This window comes from Cryptomeria japonica, chromosome 3, assembly GCF_030272615.1.
Source record: "Cryptomeria japonica chromosome 3, Sugi_1.0, whole genome shotgun sequence".
NCBI lineage: Eukaryota > Viridiplantae > Streptophyta > Pinopsida > Cupressales > Cupressaceae > Cryptomeria > Cryptomeria japonica.
Window position 1 is genome coordinate 988,380,672 of NC_081407.1, and position 26,637 is coordinate 988,407,308.

At 40.6% G+C, this 26,637-nt stretch overlaps 1 protein-coding gene across 6 annotated transcripts in view; it reads left to right on the forward strand.

Annotated features, from left to right (window-relative positions):
• The window catches only part of LOC131071696 (nuclear pore complex protein NUP160), a 253,665-nt gene that overhangs the window by 37,371 nt on the left and 189,657 nt on the right, over nt 1–26,637 (forward strand). For all 6 annotated transcript variants that reach the window (XR_009112579.2, XM_058007642.2, XM_058007639.2 and 3 more), the window contains one exon: nt 12,421–12,484. Coding sequence is in view for 5 of the 6 variants with exons in the window: in XM_058007642.2 (XP_057863625.2) it covers nt 12,421–12,484 (64 nt within the window). In the remaining variant the exon portion in view is untranslated. The remainder of the gene's footprint in view (nt 1–12,420; nt 12,485–26,637) is intronic.

A 26,637-nucleotide genomic window follows, 5' to 3' on the forward strand; every position in this document is an offset into this window, starting at 1 on the left:
AAAGAAATATATCAATTCGCACATAGAACAAATTGGCACTAAGGAAATAATTCGCCATTAGCAAAGAGAATTCAATATTCAATCATACTTTCTAACATTTAAAGAAGGGGAAACAAAAATAGAAAGTGCAAGTTCAAGTGCAGAAAATCATATTTGAGACCTTGCATTTCTATACCTATCATTTCTAGATTGTAGAGAGAGTTTTATGGAGCAATTGTTAATTATACTTCACAATGATTATCAAGTGGATTTGAATGCAAGGATTTTGAATTTTGAATTTCTATCATAACTAACTTCAGGTATCATCTTTCTTCCAAGGTCTAAAGTCTTACTTTATCTTTTCCAGGTTTGATGCAAGCAATCATAAGACATAAAGGAGGAACTTCACCACTTGAAAGTGATTTAAGACATACAAGGGATCAACTCATGGTGATTCAAGGAAGTGGATACAGGAGGACAACGATGTGAATTCACACTTCAAGGTACCAGAGACCTCAACATGAAGATCTACATTCGAAGGAGATATCAAAAGGAGCTCAACAACATCTAGGAGGAAAGGCTCAAGGTTTCAAACAAAGAAGGCTTCTATCACACCAAACCTTATCAAGGTTAGAGCTTCAAGTCATACCATGGAGGCATAAAAAAGAAAAACACTACAAGGCATAGAGTAGCGATCAACACCAAGCACTCAAGGAAGGACTTTTACAAATATCTTGAATTTCCTTCAGGAATCCAAGAATCAATGCTAGTATAGCCAGATGAAAGCTCTAAGGTAGAGATGATGAAGATGAAAATTAGTTCTAGAAGAGTTAATCAAGTTAGAGGATCAACATGAGTAAAGTCATCATCACACCAGGCACTTGATAATGTTGAGTATGAAGAGATATGTCCCATTCAATTACAACTTGTGATGAGTTGCAAAGATCAAGCAAGCTAAGGTGGCGTCCAGTCATCACTTAAGTCAATTATATAGCCAATTATATTATTTCAAGCTAAGGTGTCTAGATTCAATGTACTTGACTCATCCATCAAAGAGGATAACTATCACATGTGGGCACAAAGTCCGATGCACCTACCCTCATCATCTATTGGTCAATTATTCAAGGAAGGACATGTGCCCCATAAAATTTAATTGTCATTCGTAAAACATTAAATGTTTTGTAATGGGTGTAACAAACCCTAATTAGGGTTTCTATCTTTCAATCTTGGCCATTGATGAGGATTTGATCCTGGCCCCTCATTGTAATGAGAGCACTATATAAGGCTCCACTCTTTCATTTGTAAGGATTAATAGACAATAGTTCAAGAATAGTTAGTAGATCAGTAGCAGATAGTAAGCAAATAATTAGAGTAGAGTAGGAAGAGAAGGCAAAGATTGTTGCCAAGACTTTGTTGTAAGAAGCATGTAAACTTCATTGAAGATATGGTGAAATTCATACGTTGATTCAACAATTTGCATGGTTACTGTTGTCGGGAAATATGTAAATCTTATGTTTTGGTAGTAATGTTATTTGTTAGTAGTTAGCCGATGGGTAGGTAGTTGGAGTTGCGACGGTTGTGTCACACCCCTTTGGCTGTTATATATTGTACTACCTGCGGGTATTGAAGGGGGGGATTTTTACGACAGATAATACTATGAACATTGTATACACTTTGAGTTATTAATGGAAAGCTTATTCTCGTATTCATGTTGTTATTGCATTGCCTATTTCTGCATTACTTCTGTATTCCTTCTGTTTACCCAGTGAGGCAAACATTTGGCGACGTTGCCTAGACATACTCGGGAAAGGAGGGAGCGGATGGCGCATGGACACGATGAGCCTACCCGTTGGTGAGATAAACCTAGAGGTCAACAACGCGCAAACAGAGCTCTACAACGGGGAAGACACTGCAATGAGGGAATTTTCAATCCTGCTCTAGGTAGCCATTGAGACCTACGTCCGAAGAGAGGCCACAGAGGCTGAAATCCCACCAAGTGCCGTGTGGACAGCATTGGAAGTTAGCCTGGCAATAAATCGGTTGATGAACCACCTCACCCGGTTGCTTGCATAGGCATCACTGGCACAACCAACTCGCCTGGAGGAGATTGCTCGGGAAGAGCGACGCCAATAAATCCTCCAACAGTACGAAGAAAGCAGCCGTCGGGAAGGGGAGCGGGATGGCACGAGGCCAAGAGGGAATTGAACCCTGAATCCCAGAGGGATAAAAGAACATTCTATATTCAAATAAAGGTGTCATAGTATTGACACAAGTTGTATCTGATGAAATAAATTAATAAAGGAGTGTTCTGGTTTTATGTGTTGTTATTTATGGAAATGTACGGGAATTAATGCCCAACCTATTAAACAAAGATAGAAATAAGAAAGCAGAAACGGAGGAGTGGGAGGCCGCACAAAGGGCCTTGATTCTGGAACACCGAGTAGAACGTAGATGGAGGTTGAGGCAACTTGCCGAAGGACGACCTGCCGAGGGGTTGCCCAAAGGGAACCAAGGAGGTGTCACGGAGGGTGCAGAAGTCGAGGGAAATTTCTACGCGTCGCCAGAACACTGTAGGGTGAGAAGCCACAAAGAGTTTCTAGAGGAAACAAGGTTACGGAGGAATCTAGTCGAAGAGACTCGGGATCAGTTCAAAAACTTATCCCTTATGCCACGAAGTGAGGATCACCAAAGTGAGCTAGTAGTGGGTGCGGGTGAGAACGAAGGGGAGGACAACCGTACGGCTGTAGGTGCGACACACGACAGGCAAAACACCGTACCCCCAGTCACCCACGCAGGACACACCGGCGCCGGAGGGAGTGGCGCAGGGGCATAGACACAACCACAACTACCTCCGGGGAGACGACCCCTATCGATGGCGGGAAAACAGAAGTTGCCCAAATTCAACGGAGATGGCAAAGATGACCTCGTACGGCACTGCCGTACGTGTGAGACAATATGGTCAGCCAACAGGGTGGTTGACAAAGCTGATTGGGTGGTGCAGTTCCCTGCCACCCTGAGAGGGGTAGCCATTGATTGGTACTCTGATGTGGATAAAGTAAAGGTGGGAACATGGGATGAACTACAGAAAGCTTCGAGACAGAATTTCGACTCCTTCGAGATGATAATGAGATCGTGGCGGAGATATTAAGCACAAAGCAGGGAAAGCACGAGACAGTGCGAACATACAGCCGACGGTTAAAAGAGTTACTGGGGAAGATGGAGAACTAGCCGGCTGACGGACTAAAGAAGAGATGGTTCGTGGAAGGGTTGCGGTCATCCCTATGGAGAAAGATGAAAATTGTACCGCCCACCTCATACTATGACGCATACAACCGCGCGATGGATTTGGAAAGTGAAGGCAAAACATCGCAGAGGAAAAAGGACAAGTCCTCTGCAGAAGAGGAGTCCTTGGGAGAAAGCAACAGTGATGAATCATCAAATAAGAAGGTGCAAGCTCTTCAAAAGGATATGCACCGTATGTTGAAGGAATTTAAGAACATGAAAGGAAGCATGAGTAAAAACGAAGACGTGTGGTGCACGAAATGTAAGGAAGAAGGTCACACAAAAGGCACCTGCCTGAAGAAGGCATTTTGCGAAATTTGCCAAATGCTGGGACACGCTGTCAAAGTGTCCCTAGAACATGAAAACAAAAGGGAACCAAGTATTCTTCGCGCAAGAGCAACCCTCGCTGTCCGTAGCAGCGGGCTCTGCCCAGTCGCAAGCCGACGCCACTGCATCATCCGGTGGTTATAGAGGTAACCGAAGAGGAGGGAGAGGCAACAACAACAACAACAATCGGAGTAGAATGCAGTATGACGTTAAGGGGCGGCCAATAATTCAATGTCGGGCCTGCAACCAATGGAGGCACTTCGCTCGGGAGTGCCAGAATACTGAAACCCTCCAAAGCCTGTGTAGATGGTGCGGCCCCGGTGACCACGATGACACAAAATGTCCTAAGCCAGGGGTGAATCTGCTCAATATTGAGAAGATGGGCGAAGACAAAGAAGTATTGGCGATCACTCGCGCGCAGGCGAAGAAGGCAATGTATCCCGACCCCCGCACAGAGAAGGAGAGACTGCGGGAGGCGAAGGCTGACATTGAATGGGAGATGGCGGCAGAAGGACGGAAGAACACGGAGATGATGAGTCCCTCAACCCGCATGAAAGCGGAAAAGAGTATCATTGGGCAAGTCTTGCAGATGGAGGTACGGATAAAAGTAAAAGACCTTCTAGACTCCATGCCACATTTGAGGACTGCCATCCTCAGCAATGTGCAAAGCATCGCACACGCACCTTCGAGTGCACCGCAGGTGGAGGTTCCTGTCAGCCCTTCGACTGACCCGATGTTACTAGCCTTGAATAGTGGTAGACACCCAGCGGTGGTAGAAATGGGCATCCTTGGGACCATTCTGAAGGACACCATTGTGGACGGAGGTGCTAGGGTGAATGTACTACCAAAAGAGACATGGAAGAGGCTAGGGAAACCCACCCTGTGGCCATTCACATTTAATCTGTGGGGAGCCGACCAACACGACATCAAGCCACTCGGCATATTGATGGCCCAACAAGTGACAATTGGTACGCAACCCTTCTTGTTAGATTTTGTAGTTATTCCCTTGAAGAAGAAAGGCTATGACGCCATCCTGGGGAGAGTGTGGTTGATCACCGCGAGGGTGAACCATAACTGGAAGAAAAATACACTCTCCATGGAGAAAGGAGGGCGGAAATATATCATTGATCTACGGACCCAAGATGTTGGCGAAGAGCTCGCCTGTTCCGACTCGGACTCAGAGGACTCTAATAAATGGGAAGGGGGTTCCGACGAAAGCAAAGGCAAGAACGCGATGGAGCCGAACAGTGAAGGGGTACTCGAATTGGAGGGATGTTCTGAAGATGAGTTGTGCTCACTCAATGGGCTCTTCCATTGGCAAATGGAGGACTACGAACTTTTTCAATGCAACATGTTGCAGATAGAGGAGCCCGCCGATCTGGAGGTCTTCCCTCCGGAATACAGAGAATATAAGGAGGCACCCGCACATCAGTTCGAGAAAGACAAGCCAATTCAATTTGAAGAGTCCAAGCTGAAGGCAACAAACCTGGGAAAGGAGGAGGACCCACGAAATATATTAGTCGGGGATGACTGGGATTCCGTGCTGAAGACAGCGGCCTTCAAAATATTTCTGGAGTTTAAAGACGTCTTTGCATGGACGTATAAAGACCTGAAGGGGGTACCTCCCGAATTGTTCGTGCACCGCATCCCGTTGGTACCCGAAGCCCAGCCCGTACGAAAAAGACTGTACCGGATGAACCGCAACTATGTAGCGCGGGTGAACGACGAGATAGAAAAAATGTTGGAGGCCGGTATCATTTTCAAAGTACAGACAAGTGAATCGGTGTCGCCCATAGTCATTTCATTAAAGGAGGCTAACCAAATAAGGATTTGTGTGGACTTCCGGTGTCTCAATGCAGTTACGATTAAAGATCCCTTCCCAATCCCGTTTACGGACAACATACTGGAGGAGGTGGCCGGCCATGAGATGTACTCGTTTATGGATGGATTCTCCGGATATAACTAGATCTCAATCGTCGAGGAAGATAAACTGAAGACCACCTTCGTGGTCGAAGATGGTGTCTATGCATACAACTGGATGCCATTCGGCCTATGCAATGCACCTGCAACATTCTAGCGAATTATACTACATATATTCGACAAGATGTCGGTAGGGAATTTTAAAGCCTTCCTCGACGACTGGTCCATCTATAGCGAGCAAGATACGCATTTGGTAGCCCTCAAAGAGTGCTTGGAGAGATGACGAAGGGCAAGGCTGGCCCTTAATCCAAGAAAATGTCGATTTATGGTACCACAAGGCAAATTGCTTGGGCACATTGTATGCAAAGCGGGTTTGAAGACGGACCCAGACAAAATACGGGTGATCGTGGAGATGGAGCCTCCTACGGATGTCACCGAGGTAAAGTCCTTCCTGGGCCATATCGGCTACTATAGGAGGTTCATAAAAAACTTTGCACAAATATCCCACCCCTTGGACAAGCTTACTCGCAAGGGTGAGCCGTACACCTGGGGGACCCTGGAGAGTGAAGCATTTGAGGAATTGAAGATGAGGCTGGTAGCTACCCCATCCTTGCGTATCCCAACTGGGACAGGGAGTTCCATGTCCATGTGGACGCTTCAAACTTTGCGATCGGTGCCACATTGGCCCAAGTGGGAGATCACGGGTTGGATCATCCCGTCTATTTTGCCAGTGGACTATTATCCAAAGCGGAGAAAAATTACAGCACAATAGAACAGGAGGCATTGGGGATGATCTATGCGGTACAAAAATTCAGACACTAGCTGTTGGCGACACCGTTCGCATTCTACGTAGACCATCAAGCACTCATGTACTTGGTCAACAAGCCGATAATTCAGGGAAGAATTAGTCGATGGCTACTCTTGCTGCAAGAGTTTACGTTCACCATTATCGTGCGGCCTGGGAAAAGCCATGTGATAGCGAACCAATTATCACGCATAAAGTCAGGAGAACCAGCGGAAGGGGTGGACGATGATTTTCCAGATGTCCACTTATTCCAAAATGCTGCATTGCCACCATGGTACACAGCCATCGGGGAGTATCTTTCTACTTCAGTCTTTCCGCCAGGCATGCTACGGGGAGAACGAAGGAAACTGGTTTTACGAAGTCGAACATTCCAACTGATCAATGGGCTGTTATATAAGATGGGACCGGATCAAATACTTAGAAGATGTGTGATGGAGGAGGAGGTGCCAGGAGTTCTCCGAGAGGCGCACAAAGGCCCGGCGGGGGGACACATGGGACCGGACACTACTGCATCGAAGGTGCTACTCGCGGGCTTGTGGTGGCCCACGCTATATAATGATGCCCGAGAATGGGTTGTTGGTTGCGACATGTGCCAAAGGGCTGGGAAACCATTGAAGCGGGACTTTATGCCGCTCAACCGCTCGCACGCGTAGGAATTATTTGAACAATGGGGGTTGGACTTTGTCGGACCACTCAAAGTCAGTCGTGCTAGGCGGTGCAGATACATCGTGGTAGCCACGAAATATTTGACTAAGTGGGTGGAAGCATGGGCTCTACCCCATAACTCGACGGTGAGTACAGCCAGATTTATTTATGAGCAAATCATTACTCGTTATGGTATCCCCATGCAGCTGACGAGTGATTGAGGGGGCCATTTTGTCAACCATGTTATTAAGTTGCTCACGAGAGAATATAAGATCTTCCATTCTTTGTCGAGTCCTTACTACCCTCGAGCCAACGGGCAGGCGGAGGCCACGAACAAGATCCTTGTAGGAGTCATTGATAAGTCGTGCGGGGTCAAAGGGGAAGATTGGGAAGAGAAGTTACCCTCCGTGTTGTGGGCTTACCGCACGACATACAAAGCAACTACGGGACAAACGCCCTTCCAACTCATGTATGGGCAGGAAGCAATGATGCCCGCCAAATTCATGGTACCAAGTCTTCGTATTGCAATAGAAAATAGACTCGGCGATATGGAGAGCCTGAGGGAGCAACTTTATGCTCTAAATAAACTTGATGAGAAGCGGATGATGGTTCAGTGGGCAACCGAGACAACGCAGCAGAGGAGGAAGTTGTGGCACGATAAGCATTTAAAGTGAATGAAGTTCACCCCAGGACAACTCGTGTTGAAATATAATGGGCGAAATGAAATTAAACCTGGAAAATTTAAAGTGAGGTGGCTAGGACCTTACAAAGTTCGCGAAGTCACAGCAAATGGATCGGTTCGGTTGTGGACATTGGACGACCGTGAAGTGACCGAAGCCGTGAACGGGTCCAAATTGAAGGTTTACCACGAACGGAGGGAACTTGGACCCTCCAATCATGGTGTTTGACAGTATTTTGCAAAAAAAAAAAAAAAAGAAGTACGAGGAGGGACCGTACGGAAAAAAAAAGAAAAAGGGGAACAACGGTGGAACCATCGTGCGGTGGATACCACTACCAACGCAAAGATATAAACACGCACTCCGCCCAACAACGCAGCGCCCACGCAAGCACAGGGCAGACACACGCAAGGCATACGTAGCCATACACAGCCATCCAGGAGGTAGTTAACGTGGTTACACAACCGTATGGCTATAACCATAAATCAATTACAGGAGAAATTAATGGAGTCGGCTGGGAAACGGAGTTGGAAGAAGCAGTTGCAGGCTTCCTCTAGTAGCAGCCAAATGAATAGAAATACTAGGGTCTTGTCGTCAGGCGTGCGTGTTGCAGGCAGCACAATGGATGCCAGTGCAAGTCAGAAGAAAAAGCAGAAAGCACCACAACCTGCGACAAGTGGAAAAAATACATTGACGCCTCAGAATATCACCTTCGAGGGCCTGAACGGGTTTGAATGCCGGAAATGGTGGCAGGACACTCTCGATGATGATTTGGTGAAGCAGAACATTCGTAAGGCAGAAGTGGAGTGGGCTATTTGAATGCCCGTGTTTCCTATCCGCGAGTATGAGGGTGCCCTACGGTTCATGGTGGACACCTTTGACAGACACACATGGACGAGTACTTTTGAGTATCTTGGGAGGGATGTCACCATATCCTTCAAAGCTGTGGACTTTACCAGAGTATTTGGCATCCCAGGCAGGAAAATCGAGTTGAAGGCTACGAAGATGAGGCGTGAGGAGAAAGAATATTGGATTAAATTAGTATCCAAAAACTTGACGACAACGGAGTTGGACAGTGTGGCTGATGCCACGAAGGGACGAGGAATACGCAAGACCTTTGTTGCAGAGGGCCACTGGTGGTGCATAATGGATTTCATTAAGAGCAAGTTGACGGTATCTGGTAGGGCGTCGGACATCGCCCTCCCTAAGATTATGCTCATGAATGGGCTTATGAACGACATTGTGTACGATTGGGCTGCGTTGCTAGCAGAGCGAATGTATGAGTTCTTGACGATGCAACATCGCACGTTTTATATGCCCCATTATGCCATAGGACTATTCTTGGAGGCCACGAGGGAAGCAGTGCCGGAGGCAGAGTTGGAGGTACGTCGCAATGACCGTTGGCAGCAGGTGAGCCTGCTATCATGTATTGGAGACACCTTGACATTGGGCACTCTTCCGCGAAGCGGAAACGGATGGTAGATACGGCCTCAGGGGAACTTGATAGTGGGAGGGAGAATTCCAGTAGTACAGAGGATTTAGAAGCGGAGGATGAGGAGGATGATAGTAGCAGGGCGACGGACGAGAGGGTCCTTTTTGCCCCACCCTTGCTACCGATGGGCACACCTGTGTTGTCATCTGGAGTGGGAGGCACCTCTATTTCGACATTTGGGTAGAGCCGCACGCTAGTTGCACTTGGCCCCATCCAACAACAAGTAGCATCACCTCCGCAGGGTCGAGCACCACCTTCGGGACCGGCCTCGGCCACAGAGGCACTTATCGAAGACATGGCAGAGTCGTGTGTAGATGGGTTGCCGCATCGAGTAGTGGTAGATGAGGAGTAGGGACTGAGGGAGGTGGTTGATACGGAGCCTCATGCTATGGCGACACACACTCCGGTCGTAGAGATGCAGAGAGTCTCGGGGATCCCCAGTACAGACCCATAAGTAGTGGCTATGGAGAGCTGGTTGACTCAGTGATTTCAGATGACAGTGGTACCACCCGTGGGAGTTGTTGTATTCTCACCTTGTCAAGAGACTCCAGTTGAGATAGTAGACTTGGACGATTCATCTGGCGAGGCACATGTACCAGCAGTTGGGAACGAGGCAGGAGAGATCGTCTCTCGGGATGCTACACTTCTAGTGGCGGAGGAGGTACCTTCATACCAACAGGATGCAGCAGTATCGGTTTTGACAGAGACTTCCGAGTTACCTCTTGGCGCTCTTACACAGATGCCACTTTCGTCACGGTCACAGCCTTCGGAGCAGGAGGGGGAGGACATTGAGGCCTATTTAGTTGACATGGTGACGAGGGGTAGGCGAGTGGTGGCCATGGCCCAGACATGAGCATTGCAGCAGGTTGTGGTGGAGTTAGACAGGGTCGTACAGTTTATGCGGGTGGGCTGCCCCGCAGCCTTTGTTGCATGCTTTGAGTCTCTGGGATGGCCGACTACTCAGACGGATAAGATGCTATAGGCTTGGATTGTGCGTGAGCCCATTGTGGAGAGTCGGGTGATGACAATCGTCCGAGAGATTGAGCAGGTCTACCGAGACGCCTACTATGCATTAAGGCATACGTAACATGAGTCTGCAGTTCGTGAGGCTGCTAGAGTCGAGTTGGAGAGGGATGTGGCCGGTCAGCAGGCCTCGTGGGCAGCAGAGAGGGAACAATTGTTGGCGCAGCTTGAGATGGCCCGAGCAGAGAAGGCTGAGGTGGAGACTTGCCTTTTGGCAGAGCAGAGTGTGAGGAGCCTCGTGCAGCAGGAGTTGGATGCAGTCACTGCCGAGAGGAGCCTGTTGCAGGATCGATTGGTTTGTATGACAAAGACAATGGATACGAAAGAGGAGTTGCTGGAAGCCGTGCATATGGTGAAGACGGCTTTGGAGAAAGTGTTGGTGGCGGAGCGTGATGTGATTGCACGTACTCAACAGGTTTATGAGCTCCGCACCCGCTTGGCGGCCCAGACACCTGCATCTCAGCCTTCTACTTCAGGGACGCTTCCCCAGCCCCCTCCTTAGTTTTGTCTTGATGTATATTTTGTATGGGTTGCATTGTCTCCATTTTTGTTGTTAGTCGTCGGAGACGACTTCTTTTTTGGGGGGGATGATGTTGTCGGGAAATATGTATATCTTATGCTTTGGTAGTAATGTTATTTGTTAGTAGTTAGTTAGCTGATGGGTAGGTAGTTGGAGTCGCGACGGTTGTGTCACACCCCTTCGGTTGTTATATATTGTACTACCTGCGGGTATTGAAGGGGGGGATTTTTATGACAAATAATACTATGAACATTGTATACACTCTGAGTTATTAATGGAAAGCTTATTCTCGTATTCATGCTGTTATTGCATTGTCTATTTCTGCATTACTTCTGTATTCCTTCTGTTTACCCAGTGAGGCAAACAGTTACTACTTCTCGTTTAATTATCATGTTGTTTAGATGAATGGAAGAACTTTGTGCATGATCAATGATGAAATTCGTACATCCATTCTATTAACACTTTGCTGATTATAAAGTGTCTTGCGTAGTCAATTGGATCCATCTTAGCCAAGCTTAACTTCAATTGCTACTTCTTCATTGATATACATCAACTTGATGGTGTCGATGTTTGTAGTGGTGATTTGAAAATCACAAGCTATCCCTCGAATATCACACTAGCCTTGTGGAGATGTGTTCGTTGCATGTCAAAACAAAGCTTAGTTGAATTTCATCAATGATACCTTTGTTTGCCACTTTATCTAATAAAATAAATACATGAATTAATAATATATATATATGTATGTATGTATGCATGCATGTATGTATGTATATGTGTATGTATATGCATATATATATGTGTATATGTATATGTATATGTCTACATGTATATGTATACATGTACATGTACATGTACATACGTATACATGTATACATGCACATATGTATATATGTATATATGTATACATGTATACATGTACATACCTATATATATATATATACGCGCATATGTATACATGTACATATACATGCATATGTATACATGTACATATACATACATACATACATACATACCTACATATATGTATGTATGTATATATATACTTTTTGAAATTTGTATATTGCCGTCCCCTAATTTGGTCCTCTAGGAAACGTCCCAGAAATGTGCCCCTTGCCAACCCTCGTCCCCGAAACCCCGTGGAACGTAGATAATTATTTTTGCACTCACAAAGTTTTAATGTGGTGTGGGTTTTTAGAAACAAGCCTACGATCCCTAGATTTATAAAACTCAAAACTCTTTGCTGAGCCTGATAAAGAGTACTATGAATATGTAATGGCAAAGATCATCTTCGATAAGATGGACTCCTTAACACTCAACACCACCTGTGACCTCATTGAAATCTGCTTGGAATCTCCTTGGTAATAAGTGTTTATGGCTGAAGACCTCCTCTATGTAGTTGATGCATAGAGACATCCTTTCAGGAATTAAATTATTGTTTCAGAAAGATAAATTTTGGTATTTTTTTCAAAGATGTTTAATAGCTTTAATGTAAAAAGATTCTTTGTAAGAATTGGAAATATAATGTATTGAAAGTTTTGATTTTTTTTCATTGCATATTATGCCTATGTGAATTTCATCAATCTAGTTTCTGTTTTTTGTTGTCTTGTATATTGTTAAGTGAAGTGGAAAATATGTTAGCTAATATATAATAGTTTATGGGCTCATGTATCTTTTGTTTTTATGAATTTGCATGCTCTATAGATTTTCTCTTTGAGTATCTTTTGTATTTATTAATTTGCATGCTTTGTAGATACTTCCTTTGAGTTGAAAGATGCAGACGGTGGATTGGGACGTTTATGGGGACTTGTTTCTAGGTATGCTAACAACATGCAATAATTGGTTTAATTTAAGAGTTTAAAGTCTTATGCTTGGTGCTCGTATCGATGAATATATATAGTTTAGTGCTGTAGTTTGTTCCTGATTGTTTTTCTTCATAGAACTGAACCTTAGTTGTTTTCAGTAATTAATCTATGCAAACATTAGTGATTATGAAGTTAAGAATGATTAAAACATGATTGCCTACTATGTGTTGTGGTCTCCTGAGAAATTTGTTTTAAATTGTCCAAAATTCAATGACTTCTATTATGGTGAACTATGCATGACAATATTAGTTGATATTGAAATTCCATGCAAACTCCCTTGCAATTACATTTGAACTGCATGCAGTAGTTTTAGAGTCTTAGATAATAGGATAGCAAAGCTTGTTGTTAATTCTGGGCTGTATTCTGGACATTGTTTTGAAAAGCAATGAAATCAAGAATGATGATGGTGAAATTTCTTTGGTAGCACATTGTGATTGTTGAGTGCTTGGGTAAACCTTTGATCACTGAGGGAGTATCAATAGCTTATAGCCTTATACTGATATGTCCCTTGGAAAATGCTTCTAAGTTATGCTTTATTACTTTAGTACACTTTTTCATAGCAACATATTGTGCTTTAAAAATGTTATGGTTTCTATGTGTATTATTCTTCTTCAATTTATTATTTATTGGTTGGAAAGGCACACTTAAGACCAATGCCTGCCAATTCACAAAGTGAGGGTGTGTGTTTGTTTGGATGAGTTTGTACATGTGCAAACAGTATATGCATCATTTTTTGCATCTAGAATAAATGCTTGCATAATTGAATGACTTTGAGCACTTGGGATCTGGTCCTGCTTACTTGTTTGTGGCCCCATAGTTTATCTTTTTTGCTGAGGTATAGAGTGCTGGATGTGAGTGCCAGAGTATGGTTTCTAAGGGAGAGAGTTACTATGTCCCAAGTATAGAGTGTTGGTGTTGGAAATAAGCCACACTCGGACCGACGATGGACTGGTCCAAGAGGGGCCAGTAGCTCAGTGGTAGAGCACTCCAGCAGCTTTGGAAGGTCCTAGGTTCGAGTCCTAGCTGGTCCATGTCTCAACATGGTATCAGAGCCAGGTCCAGGCTAGGAGCCTCAAGCACACGAGAGGTGTGGCTTAAGGGGGGATGTTGGTGTTGGAAATAAGCCACACCTGGAGCAACGATGGACTGGTCCAAGAGGGGCCAGTAGCTCAGTGGTAGAGCACTCCAGCAGCGTATGGAAGGTCCTACGTTCGAGTCCTAGCTGGTCCATGTCTCAACATAGAGTGCCACAGTCAGAGCAAGAGCACAGTGAACAATTAAAGTGGTGCAGTACAGTGTCAATATTATTGAATAATGCCAAGGGAATGGAAAGGACAATTAAAGATGCTGACAACTATGGATATGATGACATCTGAGTTTGCACGGGATGCAGGTATTCTGTCAATGTGATACGTGTTGATTGCATTGCTGAGATTTCAGATATTCTCATGCACCTTGAGTGCTATATATAAACTATTCACTCGTGAAATTTGGAGACTAACAAGTCGTTAGAATGATGTCAATCTAGTTTATGACTAGGGGTATATGCCGTGACAGTAAGCCTAAGAGCTGAATTGTTTACTTAGATGTTTTGATGTAATTAGATGTCTAGTTTCAAGTTCATCACTTAGTGTGTGTGTTTTCTTTGCTATTGTTTACATATGCTGCATGGGGATGGATGTGTATGCTATTTTAGGATTGTTGGCATATTTGTCATTGATGTCAGTGGTTTCCAACTGGTTTCTATCTGCACAACAAGACAAGATCAGATCAAGCAACAAACTAATGTCTTATTTATTAGATTCAAGAATGAATCATGGTGCTTATTACTTCTGAGTGTTAATGAAGTTTTGCTCAGACTTTGTCAGGTTTGTGATCTGAATTCTACAAGTGTTCTGTCAAGATTGTGATTCGAATTTGTGTTGAGTTTCGTAAAGACATTATAAGCATTTTGAGGAGTGCAGTTGTAACTATCTTTGAAAACTGAAAACTGTTAACTATAACTGTTGACAAAATTGAAAGATAACATAACTTCTAATGCAGATAGAAAGTGAAATAAATGACATTTGAAAGTCTTATGATCATCGAGTTAGAAAGTAGTTATTAGTTAAGCCAATAACTAATAACTTATCCAAACCGACTTGCAACTGAAATGGTCTTTTTAAAAACCTTCAAGAAAGTTGATATGTACGGATTTTTTTTGTGGATGAAGAAAACACGTGAACTATCTGAAATCTGTGTTTCCTATATTTATGAAATTCAAAAGAATAAGATAGATGTTTTTTTCGTTGAAAGAGTATAAGTAGCATTGGTTGTGAGGAGTATGCAGAGTTGTGTCAACTAAGATTGACAATAAAGACATAAATGGAGGAGAAGCTTTGATGATAGCGTTCTACGTGGGTGATCAAAGATAAGTACAAAGATGTGTGAATTTGCATGAGAGAGAGTGATAAAATCCAGTGTCTCAGGTATCATAACCTTAATCAGTGATTCAGTTTTTAAAATACGCGTTGTTTCAGGTTTTTATGACAGTATTCTAAACACTACATTTTTACACATCGCCCCATTGCAAATGGGGACCCCCAGTTTTTGCTTAGATCAGGTGTCTTAGTTTTCTTAGTTTTCTTAGTTTCTTTAGTCATTAACCTTTGCTAATGAGTAAGGGATGTCAGGTTGAGGTCATGTTGCAAAATTGCTTGAGGTTAGAGGTTGTCAATGATGCCAATATGTTGCAAGGATCAACTTAGGTTGATAAGTTGTTCTATAGGAGACCTTGCGAATTGACTCAAGTTGATGATGCGTAAAAACTATCTAAGTACTAGACCCTGCGGATCAACTTAGGTTGGTAGGAAGTCTCTAAGTGTGCGAATCAACTTAGGCTGATGGGAAAGCAAACTTTCATTGATGAGAAGTCCCCTGCGGATCAACTTAGGTTGACAGGAAGCCAAAATTGTCTAAGTGTAAACCCTGTGTATCAACTTCGGTTGATAGGAAGATAAAATTCCTTAAGTTCAAAATGTCAACCTTCAATGATAGGAAAGGAGCTGTGAATCAATCCAGGCTGGTAAAGAAGATTGATGAAGAACATTTTAACCTCCTGTGCACCAACTTAAGTTGAAGAGAAGTAAACAAGTACTACAGTGCTACCTGCGGATCTACTTAAGTTGGTAAGAAGGGTAAGACTTCTAAGTCGCAAGGATGGAGGTTGGAAATCATCAAGTATCAAATTCGAACTTCTAAAGATGAGGGTTGGTGAATTATTAAGTAGAAGGAGATGCAGTTCAACCTCTATCGATGGGAGTTAATCTTCCCAAATATCATGAAGAATGAACTTAAGTTCGCTGGAAGGAAGATGTAAACATGAGACTTCTAAGTCCCAAGGATGAAAGTTTGAAGTTACTCAATAAAAATTCGAACCTCTAAGCATGAGAGTTAAAACAAATGACAAGGCAAATTCAACCTAGACGGCTTGAAGTTGGAAATACACACAAAGATGAAATTCACTCTTCTAAGTCACATAGATGGAGGTTGGAAATAGTTAAGTCCAAAATTCGAACCTCTAGAAATGCAAGTTGGCGAAACTGCCTAAGTATAAAATATGCTTATCAACTTAAGTAGGTAAGAGAGATGAGACTTCTAAGTCACATGGATCGAAGTTGAGACTATCAAAAGATCAAAATCGAACTTCCAAGGATGAAGGTTAAGATGAAAATCGAACCTCCAAGGATGAAGGTTAAAATCAAAATCGAACCTCTAAGGATGGAAGCTGAAATAAGATGAAAATCGAACCTCCAAGGATGAAGGTTAAAATAGAAATCAAACCTCTAAGTATGGAAGTTAAAATAAGATGAAAATCGAACCTCCAAGGATGAAGGTTAAAATTAAAATCGAACCTCCAAGGATAAGGGTTAGAAGTCACCAATTTAAAATAGAACCTCTAAAGAAGCGGGTTAAGACAATGATAAAATATTAAAATCATTGTGAACCTAGGCGACTGGGAGTTGAAAATCACATAAGGCGATTCAAATTTCAAACAAGAAAATGGCTCATTCCTTTATTTGTTAAGTCGGCCAGCATGGGAGGATAAAAGAAAGCGATTTCATTAATTAAACCCTTGAGATACCAAGTCGGCTTTTGAAGAGCATGAAGAGGTGTGACTTTTAACCCCAAGCCATATAAGTAAAGGGAAGAAGATCTCTTGAATTATACAAACACAAATGCAGATCATAAATTCGCAGAGCAACAAGTTCGCCTAGCAACAGGTTCGCACAGCAGATAGGAGGAAGAAGATTGTCTAAGGTTGGTAATATTGCATGAAGGAAGAAGTTCGCTGGCCTTGAATACACAGGGTCGCCATCAATCAACTTGACAGATCCATTTGTTATATCTGAAAAGAAAGGGTCTGAGACATCAGCTCGTAGAAGAAGAAATCAAAAGGTTGGTAAAGCCTAAATTGCTTTGCATCCCAAGCGCTGGTTAAAGATACATTTGTCTCTGAAATTGGAATATAAAGCCTTATCAAATTTTCAGAAGTAAAGGGAGAGATATTTCTGATTTACTGAGTGAAATCAGGTTTTTTTAGATCACAAAACTCAGGTTTTGAACATGAATTAAATGCATTATTACATTAATTTCAGGATTTAATGGATGATTGCAAATTTTACAAACCTGAAAGCATGTATGTTCATCAATAAAATCAGAACTTAGTTGTATCATTTTGAATCTTCTAACTTCAAGATTCTTGCATGACCATGTTAGGGGAAGATGCACAAGGCAACTTGGAGAAGGTGAACTGTCATCATAGAAGAAGGTTGAAAGCTTAAAGAGTACCACAACATCAACACATTTGAGCTAAGTCAACAAGGAGATCTATACATTGAGGTCTAGTTCAACATTCCAAGGGAAGGACACACTTCACATTTCAATGCTAAGGTCATCAACATGATAGAAGATACTTTGAAGATGCACGAAAGAGGATACATGTCACATGGTTTCCAAAGGATCAAAGTCTACTTGTCAAGACAATAATGTGTTCCAAGCCCAAGACAAGGAAGTTCAAAATCAAAGAAGGTTAAGGAAGAAGATACTTCATGATTCAAAGGTTGAGATTGTGAATGCATCACAAGGAGGAAAATTTCCAAGTTAGAGTGAAGAAGAGTGAACGTGATCAAGGAATGAAGATAGTTTCAAAAGAGGCTGATGTGGCATCCTATTCGCATTCAAGCCAATCAAGTTACTTCCACATCAGCAAGTCCAAGTTCAATGAGCCCGATTCATCTCATGATGGAGCAAGTGACACATGGCGCCTCATCAAAAACTATTTTATGTACCTAACCTATTCTTTCATTGGTTAGAAATCAGAATGGACGTGTGTCCAATTTGTTGTAATGATCTTGTTGGCCAGAAGGAAGTTTGTTGTAACAAATCCTAATTAGGGTTTTATTGTAAATTCTCGGCCATTGATCTCAAATAAATCTGAGCCATTCATCGTAAAGAGCTATCTATATAAGGCTCAAGTCTCTCATTCGAAAAGGTTAATAGTTAGTAATTGATTGATAGATAATAGCTAGTTAGCAATTAGAATAGAAGTCAGATTAGGAGAAGGCAAAGATTGTTGCCAAAATCTTTTTGTCAAGAGCATTTGATTTCATTGAAGTTATGGTGAATTAATGTGTCATTTCAACAAGTTGCATGGTCTCTACTTCTCAATTCATTTGCTTTCGTGTTGATTAGATGAATGATAGGAGTTGTGAATGATTAATGGTGAAATTCATTTATCCATACCACTAGCAATTTGCTGATTGTAAGTTTGTCTTGTGTGGTCAACTGGAATCCTTAAATGAACTTAACTTCAATTGCTATTTGTACCTTGATATGCATCACCTTGATGGTATCCTTGTTGTTGATAGTGATTTGAACATCATGTGCTTACCTTAGGAGATCGCACTAAGCTTTGTGGAGTTGTTGCTTTGCATGTCAAAGCAAGGCTTAGTAGAGTTTCACCAAAGATTGTCCATCGTTCCTACATTCATAGGATTAGATTAGACTCCTTGAACCCTATGTCTTTTGCCTTTTTTTGTTCTCCAAGCAAGTAGTTAGAATCTAAGTTCCAACAATTCAAGCATTCAATTATTCAACGCAAGTCCCCTTAGATTACCAACAATCACAACGGCCAACTGTGCTTATCCACACGTCGTGACCCGACAATAGGAACCTTGGAGTTGTCTCATTTGATTGCGAAGCATAGCATTTGAGAGACTTTGTTCAAGAGAGGATAAGATACCTTGGTATTTTTATTTTGTGTTTGATTGTGTCTAAAAAGACATCAATAGGTTCCTTTACCATCGAACCTAATGAATATTGACGAGGGTTTTCGTTGTCAATAAACTCTTGGAAGAACTCACTGTTCACTTCGATAAGATCTCAATATGCGTGCAACTCTAAATCCTTGAAATGAAAGCCCCGATCGTCCTTTTATAGAATTGGAGGGAAAAAGGAGGGTTTCACACTTCAAATTAATTGTTCTCTCAAAAGCCTTTTTAGCAATTAAAAAAATTAATCAATGTGAAAGTCCCCCTCTCCCTAGGCATCCACTTGAGGGGCCATTACATAAATTTATTAAATCAAAACATTGAAGTAAATATTATAATGCTAACTTTATGCCTTAGTGCAATATTTTAACTAATCCGAATCACTTTTCAGAAAATACCACCAAGGTGCCAAAAATTGAAATTCATTATGTTGAGAAGGAAGTAATGCTGAGGAATGATGTTGGGTGCCAAATTGGGCACTTTCTAAAAATAGCCATGTTCTCCATGATATTTGGAGGGCAACTTAGATGGGCTAAAATGCTACAAAGAGCGTCACTGCAATCTTGAATGCAAATTGAACTCCAAACTATCACTAGATGCCAAGAAAGCCATAAATTGAGATCTCCAAGAACGTTGGAGTTCTTCCAGCTCACCTAGAAACTTATGAAAAACATCGGAAATCAGCCAACGCTTACAAAACAATATGGTATCAAAGGGACATAACATAGGAATCATGGGTAGTCAAACCCAAGTCACCAGCCATTGAGAAGCTGTGGAGATTAAGAAAAGAAGAAGGCACAAAAGTTGAAGATGATGTCCATAATGAAATTCAATTCAGGTCTAAATTGCCTCAACGTAGGTGAAAGAGATAAATTGCTGCCTTATGCTAGCCGCCACACACATAAGACAAAAGGAATCATTTGGAAAGAAGAATCAAAGCAGACAACTTAGGCAAAAATGGCACGTGGGACTATAAAAAAGGTGTGAGAGTAGGAAAAATTCCATTCGTTGCTCTTTCAAGTCTTGATGTATCTCCTTTTGACTTGCAAAAAGACAATTGACTTGCCTTTTTGGGTGTTGCACCACACTGGGAGAAGGACAAAGGAGTTGCTGTTTAACAAAGCTAATTATGATATTTAAATCTGCCGTACCCTTTGAGAGTGGCCGTACAGCTTTGTGGGAAGTTCAAGAAATTTAGGTGGAGGTGCTTGCACACTCAGTTCAGCAGAAAATTGATATTTAATGCAGTCCTTGATATCGTATGAAATTTCTGAATTTGTGTCTAATTTATGCTATAATTTGGTATCTATGAAGATGGTTTCTGTATGGAAGGTCTTGAAATGAATGCTATGTTAGTTTTTCACATTATCAATGCATAACATGTTGAAATCCAACCTCATACCAGCCTGTTGCGAACTGTTTGATGAAATGCCTATGTACTCAAACTTGTGAAAATTGCAAATTATTTGATAAGAGTTAGTGGAAGATCTCTTAGAGGAATTTGTTTTAGATGTCAAGTAGAAAGTCAAAGCATTTGAGTATTCAAGTCAAGGAAGTACGAGTAGAAGGACAACATGTGCTAATGAAGGATTAAAAGGACAACAAAGACTAGTAGATGAACTAGAAGAGGTAAGCCATGAATCGTGAATAAAGTTTTTGCTGAAACTAGATGCTATGGAGAGAGGAATCGACACAAATGATAAATTTCTTTCAATATTGTGTGCAAGATTTATGGTAAGTGGTGCAAAGTTATAATAGATAGTGGAAGCACAACTAATCTAGTGTTATAGGAGATGACTGACAAATTGAAGTTGGAGAGATTAGAGCATGCAAGTTCATATAGAATCTGTTGGTAATATTACATCATTCTCCTAGGTTTGTTAGTGTGTCATTGTAATAATTATTTGTTAATTGGTTGTGGTTTATTTATTTGTACAATGAGTTGTCAAAACAACTCATATTTAAAGGAGTGGTTATATGAGGTATAACAATCCTTGTATAGTATTGGATGTGGAAATCCTATAAATATGTAATATATAGAACCTAAGTCACTGCGTTTGAATTCGAATATGAGTTCGACAACCATAAAATTCGGATGAAGTTTGGTGAAGAAAAATAATTCGGAAAAAACATTCGACATTATATTCGCCTTATATAAATTTTGTATATATAATTAATATATCCAATAAACTACTAAATTAGTTTAACTATTATTTTTTAAAGAGAAAATATTTTAAATTTAAATTCATTATAAATAAATATTATTTTTTATAAAAATTAACATAAATAATATAATATATAAACTTTTATTGACATCTAAGTCAATATTTACGTTAAAAATAAGAGTTTTGATGACAAAAAAACATAAAGGAAAACATATAATTAAATGAAAATAAAAACATTTGGATTCGCAGCAGGCGTCGCCTTTGTTCGCGCAAACCCATGAAGGAAGCTCACGTTTTTAAAATGCGTTTTTTTATCAAAAAATCCTAACCCATTTATCGTATGAATTTAAGGCCAACTTACTCGATATTTTTTGGTTTTTAAAAAATTTGTTGAATTTTGAATCTCAAGGATGAAATTCGTCGAATGTGGTGACTTAGTATAGAACTATACCTCCTATAGTATTGGTTGTGAAAATCCTATAAATATGTAATATATAGAACTAAAGCAAAGTTTATTTTTTGTGTAAAAATTTCTATTTGGCTTCTATAAACTCTCCCCATGTCTCTAATATGGCATAAAAGTTATTTTTTTTCTCACAGTTGGAAATATATAATAATGTTTTGATTCATAGACATATTATTCAATCCATTACCTCGTAGAATAGGACACTTTATCTAGGAAATTCTTGAGGAGGTTGGCAAGGGTTTGCATGCACACAACCTAAATTTTTAACCTTCTCCAGAAGAAGTAATGTATCTTGATTATAGACCATGACTTCCAGGTATAGGCATTCTTGTTATCAATCTGATGGTCAACACTTTAGCCTTTCTCGCCAAGTGATCGTGAGCTTGTCTTGCATGTGCCCAACTTGCACAACAAAATGATAACAATCATCTTAGAATAGGAGACATTGAAATTTCTCTTGTGTGGGTCTAGCATTTCTGTTTGCTTAGTTTGGAGCTGGAAATCTCTTACTTATTGCCTCAAAACTGCAAAACATGTTGTGTCTTGGCGTTTTTAATAACCCTTGTCTAAATCTGACCCTGTTGTGATGATTTGAGCTCCAAGGAATATTGTCAAACACTTGTCTTGCGAAGTCTGTACTTGCTGTTGTTTCAGTTTGTTTTGTTTTGTTTTGATGATTGCCAGTGATGACCAAATGCTTAAAAAATGAATGTAAATAAGCTTAACAAATAACAGAGATGCAATGCAAGACTTCTCTTTTGGATTTCCAATGGCTTATGAAGATTGAAAATGATTGTAATTGATTTCTACAGCCAATAAGCATTTCTACAAACACTTGGCATGCATACTAGTGATTCAATATAAGCTGAAATGAATAACTACAGCAAAGACATTTCATCAAACAGTTATTGTGCAACCTTGTAACTCCTTATTTTTGAATGCCAAAGCCAAGTACAGTGTGCCAAACTAAATGATGTTAATATATAATGAGAAACCTGGAATGCAATGGCAGTTTGCTGTTGAAAATACTTGATGGTGTGCTTGCTGGTCAAGAGTTCTTCAATCTGCAATGTTTGTCTTTTTTAATTTGCTCTCAAACCCTGCTGTAACATTCTAGGAAAAATATGCAGCTGATAATATGAATTTGTGTGCCGACCCTAGCTGCTATTATGCTAAAAGCATGAATTAAGAACCTGCAATAAACTCCATAGTGATTCTTGAGTGAAACCACCTCACAATGGTGCTTGGGTTTCCGTCCAATACCAAGAAATCCAAGGGTTTTTCGTCCTTAGAACAATCCAGTCACTGATTTCCAGCAACAATGGAGAAATAGCTTCAATGAAATAATCTCATAACATGCTCTTGAAGGAAGACAAGGTTTGTTTATAAAGACTCCTCAAACTCCAAATCAATCTCCATGCTCAATGTGGGATAAATCCTCCTTTACTTTCAATTCCTCCTTATGAAGTCGGCCATCTAGAATCTTCTAATAAATCATTAATAATATAATTTTATATTTGCACTTTATCTTATTTAATTTCTTCCTTGGCTAGGCGCTCAATAATTAATTAAAACATGGCCTCATTTTAATGATGAGTATGACCCTTTCTTTATGAAATAATAATAACTTATAATATAACATTAAATGGCCTCATAATAAAATTTATTAATGAAGTTATCACTTTATTAATAATCAAATAAACATAACTCCATGATTAACCAAAATTTCTTCATTTTGTCTGTTCCGAGGAGTTGACCATTTTGTCCTCTGTCCAACTCATTGACTTAGTAAAATTAGAAAGGGTCCCTCTCGATCGCCTCCTGACCCACTATAAATAGTAAGTATATGAGACTGAGCCCAAACAAAGTCCTATTTGAACCAAACAAAGGGCAGTCTTGAACACTTCTGACCTACGGAATGGGAATAAGCCTCCTGCATTGCCAACTGGAACCCTCTAACCGCTAGTCTTAGCCTACGAGGGCCAATAATAGGCTAATCCAATCATAAACCATATCATCCCCAAAAGGGGACATTACAACGTTGAAATCTCTTTTATTTTTGGTTGTGAGGTCGGGGAAGCAAAAAATTGATGAAACATATTACTCGAGAAGTTATTGAAGAGGATTAATATAATTGAGGGTTTTTTGTATGAATTCTTGTGGATGATTTCATTAGCAAGGAGCAGATCCCTACAATTTCTAGTTCTTTTGTTGGAAATCCTTACTAATCTTCTTACAAGAAAAATGCAAGGAAGCATGACCACAATTGTTAAGGTACTTTGTATTTAACTTTAAGCAATAGGGTGAAGGTTCAAATCTCAGATTGCCATGATGTTTTTCTCGTTCAAATTAGATTAGAAAAAGAGGGAGTTGATATATTTTATTTATATTTAAATAAAAAATTAGAGCGAATTTAGTTTACCAATATGTATATAAATTTGTGAAAGTGTCAATCATCTCAAGGTGCATTATTGGTGGAACCCAACACCTTCAAAATTGTTTTAATTAAGGGTGGGAATTATTTAGTACAAATGGAGAAAAGTAATGCATCCAATGTTGAAATTTTTTGAAGGTAAAAACTTCAATACATTGCAAGTCGAGCTCCGATTATTCTCCATTGCATTGACTTCTTGAAGGCCTCAAAGCAAGTATGGGATAGTCTCATTACTTTGTTTGGATCATAGGCATTGAGTGTGAATATGAGGCTAAAGTAAGAATTATTTGGGCTAAAAATGGTGGAAGATGACAATATTGTTGAACGCATTAGTAAGTTTTTTTCATTGGTGAATCAACTAGCTAGAATAAAAGCTGAAGTAGATGATGATGATGTAATTTTATTTTGTTGAATAACATGCCTTCTAGCTTTAGTAATATTGTGTTTAGATTGAACAAAATAGATGTTATTAATGGGCACACGATTATATTGAGAAGTGGGGGGGTGTGTGTGTGTTGAATCAATATAATCCAACTTTTACCAATCACAATAACATCATTAACTCAACATCAATAATCATGCACATGAGAAGAACACAATAAGACACGACTTTTGTGTGGAAACCCTTATGGGAGAAAACCACAGCAAATTAATTGCTTATATAATAATCTCTTTGTTTATAACCTTGTAAATCATAATCACTGTCCTCTTTAATAATCACTGCTTTAATTTAATATCAAGCAACAATAGTCCATGTACCACTACATCAATAATCACATTTAAAGCATGTTTGATTTTCACTATATTATGATTACTCATATGATCATATCCAATGGTAATAACATTACTATATCAACCAGCAAAGCCACTGTGATCTCTGAGTATGTCTACCTTTGCAAAGCATGAATTTACAGTTCAATATTTTTCTTTGGATGCCCATCTCTCCGTCACGACAAGCGGAAGCTCACAATTTCGAGAGCTCTTTGAAATCATTTTATATTATTTCGAGTCTTTGTATTCATGAGATTTTGATAATTTTGGAATTTGTTTGTAACTACAAGTTCCCATGGATTATGACTGTGCTGATGTAAGCCAATCTGCTTAGACTCAAAGAAACGGGACAAGGACTGGGCTCGGACTCGGCAAGGCCGACTCGGACTCGGACTCAGGACTCGGCGTCAGACTCGGCTGGAATCGGGAAAGTGAAAAACTCAAGAAATTTAGAGATTTTTAAAGATTTAAAACTTGTTTCAGACACCCTTTATTGAATACACCTTAAAGACACAAAAACATCATCAAAATCGGCTCATTTGATTACATACACAAGTATACATCAATCACATAAGCATAAACGCAAATTGTAGCTGAAGAAAATAACAAACATAGATATATAAATATTGTCAAATGTATACAATATTACAAAACTCATGGAATAAAAAATCCATGTCATCATATGATCATCATCAAATGTTTCATACAAATACCAAAGGTAAATAGTAAATACTAAATACAACTACAAGTGTACAAGCCTATGGCTCAGAGGGCCATGCACCCTCTCGCCCTGGCCCCCTGCGAAGGCGTTTAAAGTAGGTCTTGGATGATTCAGCAGCCATAGTCGCTCCCCGTGACACCATGCCATGCTCACCAACATCAGGAACAACTGTGTCATGCTCACCAACATCAGGAACAGCTGTGTCACTCTGAGTCTCAGTATTTCTTGTCTCTACTCGTGCTCTCTGCTCCTCCTCTGCCATGGCTACAACCTCAGCCTCTATATCTACCTGGTCGATCCAATCAATGTCATCATCACTAAATACAGCTGTAGGAGTCCCAGGAGCTGTTTGATTCTCATTGGCCCACTCTGCTTCAAGATCAACCTCATCTAGAATGATAGGAGAGATGTCAACTATTGCATTCTTTCTCATTCTCAGGCGGAGGTTGTAGTGAACAAAGACGAGATCATTCATCTTCTCCACAGATAATCTATTGCGCCTCTTGGAGTGTATGTGCTCAAACATACTCCAATTGCGCTCACAACCTGATGCGCTGCATGGTTGGCTCAAGATGCGAATGGCCAACTTTTGAATATTTGGTGTCTCTGGGCCAAAAAAGTTCCACCAATGATCTGCGTTTGAAATGAGAAAAATAAATAAAATCAGTCTCACTCATGAACTCATTTAACAAGTTACAATATAGTATTGAATAAAACTAAAATTAAGCCTTACAATTTATTTTTACCTGGCATCATAGTTGTCCTACCATCTTTGGCGACAGGACGAGAGAAGGTCTCCCCTTGTGCATCTGAGAACACCTGTAGCTCTTGAAAAAGGTCTATCTGAGAAGTACCAGCAGGTCCCATCTTCTCCATGATTGCATATAGCCCATTAAGAGCCTCCACATCAGCCTTGAAAGAAGGGATAAAACGGAATGCCAGATTCAGATAATAGGCTGCCACATGGATGGGCCTATGAAGCTGATGATGCCATCTCCTATCAATGATCTCCCAAATGGGACCATACTTGCTCTCATCTCCTCCATAGACGAATCTGATGGCCTCCTTCGCCCTATCCATGCCCTCATATATATAGCCCATTGCGGGCTTATCTCCATCCGCAACTCGTAACAAAACCACCAAGGGCTTAACAAACTGCAAAATTGAAAATATTGTGTAATTTAGAAAAATGAGCAAATTAGAGAATACATATAATAAGTTATAAAACATGAAGTTA